We start from the raw sequence: 8,294 nt of genomic DNA, 5'->3' as shown, positions 1-8,294 counted from the left end.
GGAAAGAGTTGGTGGAAAGCACAGCCAAGGATGTAGGCCCCTTGAAATGCTTTGCTGCTCAGGGGCTTTTGGAACTCTAGCTTTTGAGTTTTCCCCTTTTAGAGGATGGCTGCTTGTTGCACGACAGTAATAAATGTCACTGTTTTGTTAATGTGGGCAAATTCAGATCACCTGTCCCTCCCTGTTTTGATGGCTGGAATTGGCTGGGCCCCTTGTATGCAACTCTTGGTGCTGTGGAACAGGGACTTCCCCTTTGCAGGGCCTGGCAAGAACCGGGTCAGCACAGTCCCAGTGAACAAAACCACACTTCCCATTGCTGTGGGAGCAGCACAAAGCCCATTCCTTCTCCTGGGCTTTTTTACTGTCTTTTGCAAAGCTGGTCACTGAGCCTGCAGCTCCCTGCTAGTGATTGTTCACCAGCTTAATTAGCTCACCGGCCAACTGATTGTTTCTGAACGTTTTTTCTCTCCAGCATTCAAATAATGATAATGACCCTCTAGCCATTGTTTAGGGAAAACTTTTTGTACTGTTTAGTTCTTCTACCTTTCTGGCTATTCTCTTCCACCCCATTATCCACATTTATTCTCCCCTCCCCCTGCCCTGGCTTTATTTATAAGAGGGAGGACAAGGCACTTTCCTCTCCCTCCACCTCCTATGTCTGCTCTGTTATCTGTTGTTTCCTAAACTAAAAACCCCTTTCAGGAAGAGTGTGCAACAGGTTCACATTTGCCTCTGGGATATGCTTTTCTTTAAGCTCTAATGGAAACAAACCTTCTTGGGTCCTATTGTTTATCAAAAGTAAACCAAAGAGACAATGACTACTGGAGTAAATTCAGACTTCTCTCCCATGCAGTTAACTACCCAGCATTCAGTCTAAATTTTCAAAGTAATTCAGCTCTGTCTTCTTAGAGACAAGTAGCTGCCATTCCTAAGAGATCGTACCAGTTCCTCTTGGAAGCTTTTGGAGCTGGTTTTGATGACTTGTTACAGTTTACCTTCAGTCATTCCTTCCTGGAGCTTGCCTGGGTCAGCACCTTATTCTCTCTTTGTTGGTGTTTCTCTGTAGCAAGGATCCCTTCCTTCCAAATCCCCAAAGCCTTTGAAGCAAAAACAGTTTACATCTGTTCTCTTGCTCGAGTCAGGCTTTCCTTGTGTGAGCTCTGCTGGGCCAGGCAGCACAGCAGGAAGAGCAGGGCAGGGGGGTTTCACACCGATGTCTCTTTTCCAGGAGTTATTCAGCGCTGCACTGCTGTGAAGTACCACTACACCTCCAGCTCCCTGCCTCGCAACTTGCCCATCAACATAACGAACACCATCCGGCAGGACGAGTGGCACGCGCTCCGTAAGTAACCCAAGGCAGCAGCCCAGACTGTTGGGATTACGTGATGCCTTAATGCCATGCCCCGTGTGGGCTCTGGGTCAGGTAGCTGCCACTGGGCTCCAGGCAGAGATACCTGCTTGTTAGTGAGGAAGGGCGAGCAGCTGTCAGTGTCACTGGAAGGGGGACATGACATTTGGAGAGACTTAAGGGCTGAACTCAGGAATACAGGCATGTGTGTAGCATGTTGCAAGGTGTAATCATATTCTGGATCTGGGGACAGACAATTCCTAGCTGACTTACAGCAAGGGTGCTGTATGACCATGCAGAGCTTGTTGCATTTTTCTGTGCACACCAGTGATCTGGTGCAACTCTGGCAACCAGCTCTTTTACAGGACATCTCAGTTTGTCTTTGCAACCTCATGTTACCAGCTTCTGGCCCACAAGCTGCCTCATGCCCCAAGTCCTTCCCATGTGGATGACTGATCTGTAGCTTGTCACTGAAATTTTTTTAATCGGTCTCTTCTGCTTCTCTGTGTTTGTTTTCTGATCCTGTTGGCTCACTAATTCTGCCTAGCCCCTGTCATGTGAGCCTCAGTGTTGAGGAAATCCAGGTATAGACTGAACTAGGAGACAAGAGCAACACTTGTATTATGGATAACAAAGTACTGTTTGTATCACTGATGTCCAAGCTCTTTTTTAGAGCTTGTTACTGCAGTTGTTCCCATCATACTGTATTGATCTGCTGTCTGCTTCTGTCCTCCCACTAGTTTTCTTTTCAGTTCACACTATCTGCCTTCCATGCGCTAGTTCTTCTCTTCAGCATCCCCTCTCACTCCTTTTCTTTCTGTTTTCAGGAGGCACCCAACAAATTCTATCCCAAAGAAGCACATCACACACACACACACACACACACACACACACACAGAAAGCCCTTGCAGTACTAACATTTGCAAGTTGTTGCCGAATCAATAATGCGCTCCTTCTGTCCCATGTGGTGAAGTATTTGGCAATACTCCAAACTGGTGCCAACTAGAGTATTCCTCTTGGTCAGGACAGGAATGCTCTCATTTTACAGCGCCCAGCAGAAGAGAGTCCAGTGTGCTGGATTCCCTTTGTTACAGTGTAACAGGCAAACTATCTACCTCAAAGAATCTACTTAAGGAGGAGGAGTCAATGCATGAAGTATTAACTTTACTACCCGCAAATCTAAATCTGCCCAAACTCTCCTGTGGCTGTCCTGTCTGGATTCTGCCATCTTCATGTCTTCTTCCTTGCTTTTCTCCTTTCTCTTTCTTCAGATCTGCGGAGGATGACAGCTGGCTTCATTGGCATGGCAGTCTCCATCATCCTGTTTGGGTGGATCATTGGTGTGCTGGGCTGCTGCAAACAGCAGGAGCTCATGCAGTACGTGGCTGGGCTGCTCTTCCTAATGGGTGGTGAGAGCCTTTTGCTTCTACTCCTGAAGTCACCACAGTCAGTATTGCTGGCTGGTGAGGTGCTCTTAAAAGCAAAGTCGGCCCACAGCAAACAGGTGAAGCAGTTCTTCGGTGCAGCAACCCACTGGCACTGCAGTTACCACTTCCAGCATGGGACAGGACCTGTGCCTGCATGGGCATGGTTCTGAGTAGACCCTGCTGTATCTACACATGGGCCCTCTGCTCTAGAGAGCTGATGCATAGCCACAGGGATGGTGTACACAGCAAGCACAGTCCTCTTGCCTGCTCTGAGTGTGTGAAGCCTGTGGCTCCTGACTGAGAGCTCAGCTCAGTTTTCCCTAGGGAATCTTAACAAACAATCAATGTAGGGCACCTTTGTGCCACTCAAAGATGCTCACATCTTTGAGTAACCATGAAGTCCGAACCCAGCCAAGCCTGGAGAACATTGGCCCAGGGGTAAGGACATGAGGTCCGTGCTTGCTGGAGGTGTTCTATCTGTTCCTCTTAGCTGGGAACAGACTTTCTGCATTGCTGAAGGCTTTTCTGAACTTTCAGCTTGTCGTTCAGCTCAAACGTGAAACTCATTGATATAACAGCTTCTGTATCAGTTAAACCAGTAGGTGTGACACTGCTTTAGTGCCATTGTTCTGGGCAGGGATGGAGAGGGCAGAATCTTCCCTTGCCATAAGCAAGCCTTCTCAAAGAGTGTTTTTGGGCAGCTGCACAGAAAAACCACCCTGCTGACATGGTGTGATGTGAGGAAGGCCAGAAATTAGGCTTGTGCTGTTCTTGTCTTCTGTGCTCCTTAACTGCAGTTTTCTTTGGGAACGTTTTCATTTTTTTATCACATACCAGTGAGAACACAAGCGGAGCAAGTAGACTTGGTCCTGCCTCTGCCCTTACCATGGTGAGCTGTCAGCACCAAGAGCTGCCATTAGTGTTTCAACACAGATCCAGTGCTGGAGAGTGAAATGCTCACCTCAGCCTTGAGTCTAGTGTACTAGTGTATATTAGACATAGTAGAGTGCCTTGTACTGTAGGGTTCTTTGGCTTTTTTACTCCTCTGTATAGGTGCTTCGTGAATGTGTAGCAGGTGACAAAAACCTGGGCACTTTCTGTGGCCCTAGGCTACAGCTGGCAGGAGTCTGGATGTTCCTAGCAGAAACCAAGCAGTGCACTTTGCAGCCCTGGGCTTCAACTGCTCACCTGCCGTAGGAGGGACTGCCCAAGAACCATCTGGGACCTGATTACATTAGTCATAGGAAATAAATAAGGTCTCAGGAGAATCAAAGCCTGGCAAATGACATATGACTGCACTTGAAATAGCAGCTTAGAGAGCCGAGGCAATACAGGTTACTTGGGCAGTGAGGCATCCTACAGTCCTAAAATTCTGATGCTTTTTTTTTTTTTTTTTCCCCTGCCTTGTAAGAAGAGACTGATAGGAGTGAATAATTTTACTTTTTTAACAAAAGGGTAATTCTTGATTTTTAAAACTCATTACTTTGAAAAGATCTAGGGCAAAAAACCCAAACACACCAACCAACCAGAACAAAATTAACCTCTCTGAGGGCAATGTAGAACTCTCTTGCTTTTGTCTTGCAGGTACATGCTGTATCATCTCACTCTGCACCTGCGTAGCTGGGATCAATTTTGAGCTGTCTCGCTACCCTCGCTACGTCTATGGGCTGCCAGAGGACATCAGTCATGGCTATGGCTGGTCCATGTTCTGTGCCTGGGGAGGCCTGGGCCTCACCCTGCTGGCTGGGTTCCTCTGCACGTTGGCACCATCACTCAACACTTCTCGGGCATCTGTACAAAAACCCAGACAAGAAAATGGGGCCGTGTGACCTCAGAGGGAGTGCGAAGAGACTCTGGGTAGCACAGCCTGGGCAGAGCTGTGGGTTAACACCAAGAAGAGGTGGCATGTCAGCGTGTGGAGAGCACTGCCATAGCTGTGGAAGTACCAGGCTGTGGGATGCTGCTACAGCCTCCAGTCACGGACAGACATTGCGAGTAACTCCAGGTTTGAATTATTGCCGATTTGCTCATTGATGGGTTAAGGGGGACAGTTCTTTGATTCTTCTTCTGTTTACAAGGGATTAAGTCCAAGGCTGTGTCTTTTTTTGTGCTGTTTTTTGAACTGTACCTCCATGGTCATGTTTTTGTCCAGTTGTAAGGGATGTTTACGCACCAACTCTATTGCTGCAGGTCTGTGTCATTCAGACCCAAATTAGGGCAAGGAGCTATGTGATGTTGGCTTGAACACTTTTGCAACAGGCATGGCTAGGTTGGCTCAGGCCATCATTTCCCAAAAGAACCTTGATCTAAGCCGAGGTTTAGGCCAAAGAATTAGCCCATTCTTAGTATTAATTAATTTAAATCCGAAATCTGTGCTATTCCGTGCTGTAGTATCAGCTATTTATTTACTACTAAAGCTGTTTCCAAAAGGAGCCAGCTGTAACTGAGTGGCAGGCCTCTTAAAAAAAACCACCACAAACAAACAAAAAAAAACAACCCTTACTGGCTTTAGGAAAGGAGGGGAAAGTTTTCCTCAACTTCTTACACAGGTAAGGTTACTCATTTGGCTAACATACCCTTGTTTTACCGAGGAGCTGTATGCGGCTTCTAACTAGTCCACTAGAGGTCAGAGTACATTTCTGAAAGTACGTCAGTTTGAGCTGCAGGGATCAGCTTCACCCTCCAACTAACCTGTGGGTGCAACTTCTGTTTTGTGAAAGGAGACGAGTACTTCTCCCCAAGCTCAAACAGCAGTACTGCTAGAACAGCAAAGATGTACAGCCCCTCTAATATTAACGTCCAAAGGAACCACAAAGAATTCTCCTCAGGAACACGTGGCTTCTGCTCACTTCACCACTCGCCCCTTTCTAATGTTAAATGGCCCCTGAGCACAGCATATCAAGAACATGGTCCACTGGAACAAGCTCCCTCTCCAAAATGAGCAGTAAGGACCTTGAAACCAGTGCAAGTACTAGGGCTAACTCAGGAACATCAGCCAAAGTACTCTGGGGTATATTTTTCTTTCATTGCTCTATTCTTTCTTCCCTCACATCCCCACCCCTCTCCCACGTGTCCAAAAACTGCACAGGTAAAGATGAGATGGCCAGCATTTGGAGATGTTTACATTGTATTTAAAATACAATACAGTGGCATGTAAGATAACTAACGCTAAAGTCAGTGTATTTATGAAAAGTGTAATTTTTAAATGGAAGTTGTAATTCTCAACTGGCATTAAAAGTACTGAAAGACTTGCTCAGTGGATAAAACCTTTAATTCTTTCTAATTACCAGACTGATTCACCAAAGCTCACATACATACCAGCAATGGTGTTAAAGCTTCCAGAGTTAAGTTTAAATGACAAAAGTTAAAACATCATTCATGTGTGAAATGTATTCACTTCTCCCTTGCAAAGTGTGCATTAGTTAAAAAGTTTCGTACTCTAACAAAGCTGTACAGTTCGTTAACTGCTGCACAGCTAAAAACAAGGGATGCTGTCTGAGCTGCAGGTCATCCATTTCAAAGTACACTTACTGCAACAGAACCTGCTAGTCCTCATCCAGAAGGAGCAGATCAGGATTTAAGCCAGTTCTAGCAGGAGATGGCTCCAAAGGCAGCATGATGGGCACCAAGGACAGGAGGTTCTCACCTTCCTTTTTGCAGATGTAGAACCACTCAGCAAGGGTGACAGCCCCAACACATCACGGAGTTGTTTTTACAGGGGAAAATAAAAACACTTTATTTTTTTCCAGATAGAAAGTAAGTGTGGTACAGTCCAGTCTAGTCCTGTCCTCTGCCAAGGCCACAACCTTGACTGGGCAGAGATCAGGCATAGTACTGCAGGTTGGCTTTTTTCTTTGCTTGAACCTCCAGGATTCCTTCCATGTAGTCCTCGTGTGTGAGCTCTGTAGCTCCACGGCGGAGGGCAATCATCCCCTGCCCAACAAGACCGTGTTTAGAGAAGGCATGTAAGCACCACATCAAATTAATTACTCCAGGCTGCCCTTCCCCGTTTCCCTCCTACCAGTGCCAGAGGCTGTAGGGGAAACTTACCGCTTCGACACACACCGCCTTGCACTGGGCTCCATTGAAATCATCTGTGCAGCGAGCCAGTTCCTCATAGTTCACATCAGGGCTGATATAAACAGGAGAGGGGGGAAAAGTCTGAGAACGTGTACCAAATACAGAAAGCAAGGTATGGATCTTCCTTAAAACCCAACGGTGAGCACTCAACAAAAGAGCTGCTACCACTCCACAGCCCTGAGGTACCATCATGCGTGACAAACATAAAAGCCCAGTGACAAACATGGCCCAGAAAGCCATGTCTCTTCCATACCTGACATTCATTTTGCGTGAATGGATCTGCATAATCCTGGCTCTGGCCTCCTCATTAGGCATCGGGAACTCGATCTTGCGATCCAGTCGCCCAGAGCGGAGCAAGGCTGGGTCCAGGATATCGACCCGGTTGGTTGCAGCGATCACCTAAGTAGAAGCAGGGTCATCAGTCTGAGGCACCCAAGGTGTCTCTCCTCCCCCCTGGATTCAGCAAGCTTTCTCTGTTTTTCTCCAGCCCCTGCTAGAGTTCCCTGGACTTCAGTAGCACTCTGCTAGATCCCAACCTTGACTTGCGTGTTGGGCTGGAAACCATCAAGTTGATTCAGCAGCTCCAGCATGGTCCTCTGCACCTCTCGGTCACCAGCCTTCTCGCTATCAAACCTGAGAAGGAAACATCAGTAAAACTATGAGCATCAACCTGCCCACCCTGCCCTTATGTTTCTAATCACATAAAAAGACCTAATAACTGCAGATCACACTCCTTGGCCACAGTCTTCCAAGTTCCTCCTTGAGACTACAGGAAGTCCCACCTCGATGAGGACTGTGACTAGAATAACTGTCAGCAGCAGCTTAAGTCTTACAATGTTAGAGCTGAATGGGGCTAACACTGTCCAGGCCCAAGTAGTAAATGAGGGTAAACACCTCCATGGGCCTGACACAATTACCAAAAACCAGTTTTTTTACAGCAAGAGACCACTGGATGGATCCTGAGTCTCATGTACTTCACTTATGGCCCCAAAGATTGTGGCAACTGCTGTCTGCTGGCTTTAGGCTCTGTTCCTGAATACGCCATGCTTGAAGCTAGGCTTCCCTCACATACACAGGCAAAGGGGGCTGTGAGGCAGCTCCTGAGAGCTTCACAACGTAGCCTTACCTTTTAGTGCCAATGGCATCCAGCTCATCAATAAAGATGATGGAAGGAGCCTTCTCCTTGGCTAGAGCGAAAGCGTCACGCACCAGCTTCGCTCCGTCGCCGATGAACATCTGCACGAGCTGCGGACCCGCCAGCTTCAGGAACGTAGCCTGGGAAGTGAGAGAGAGTCCTGTGCCTCGTTTCTCAGTAGGGCCAGTTCTGAGTACTACAAGAAGGCCTTCATTAACATAAGCAAACAGACAGGAAAAGCCCTGCCATCGTACCACCAGTCTGGATGTGCGACCCTCCCCCCTTGCAGGTGTTCTTACTCTTT

General features: G+C 47.3%; 2 protein-coding genes across 2 annotated transcripts in view; one reads left to right on the top strand and one right to left on the bottom strand.

The window, feature by feature from the left end:
• The first annotated feature begins 1,232 nt into the window (after positions 1-1,232).
• On the top strand, positions 1,233-4,906 carry LOC104390403 (transmembrane protein 178B-like). Its single transcript, XM_009999523.1, has 3 exons — positions 1,233-1,342; positions 2,620-2,757; positions 4,360-4,906. The coding sequence occupies exons 2-3, from the start codon at positions 2,631-2,633 to the stop codon at positions 4,602-4,604; spliced, it is 372 nt and encodes a 123-aa protein (XP_009997825.1). The 5' UTR covers positions 1,233-1,342; positions 2,620-2,630; the 3' UTR covers positions 4,605-4,906.
• Positions 4,907-5,884: 978 nt separating this feature from the next.
• PSMC3 (proteasome (prosome, macropain) 26S subunit, ATPase, 3) overlaps positions 5,885-8,294 on the bottom strand; it is a 5,003-nt gene continuing 2,593 nt past the window's right edge. Inside the window, exons 6-10 of the mRNA XM_009999522.1 lie at positions 7,982-8,130; positions 7,392-7,488; positions 7,109-7,254; positions 6,826-6,907; positions 5,885-6,708 (exon numbers count right to left, since the gene is read on the bottom strand). Coding sequence (XP_009997824.1) covers positions 6,598-6,708; positions 6,826-6,907; positions 7,109-7,254; positions 7,392-7,488; positions 7,982-8,130 — 585 coding nt within the window. The 3' untranslated portion in view covers positions 5,885-6,597. The remainder of the gene's footprint in view (positions 6,709-6,825; positions 6,908-7,108; positions 7,255-7,391; positions 7,489-7,981; positions 8,131-8,294) is intronic.

The sequence above is a fragment of the Chaetura pelagica genome, unplaced genomic scaffold, assembly GCF_000747805.2.
Source record: "Chaetura pelagica isolate M959 unplaced genomic scaffold, ChaPel_1.0 scaffold55, whole genome shotgun sequence".
In the NCBI taxonomy this organism is placed as follows: Eukaryota; Metazoa; Chordata; class Aves; order Apodiformes; family Apodidae; genus Chaetura; species Chaetura pelagica.
This window is presented reverse-complemented; position numbering and strand designations above follow the sequence as displayed.

Coding starts and splice junctions, on each gene's coding strand:
- LOC104390403 (XM_009999523.1), top strand. CDS start 2,631: ATGACAGCTGGCTTCATTGGCATGGCAGTCTCCATCATCCTGTTTGGG. Junction 2,758..4,359: donor GCTGCTCTTCCTAATGGGTG/GTGAGAGCCTTT, acceptor TTTGTCTTGCAG/GTACATGCTGTATCATCTCA.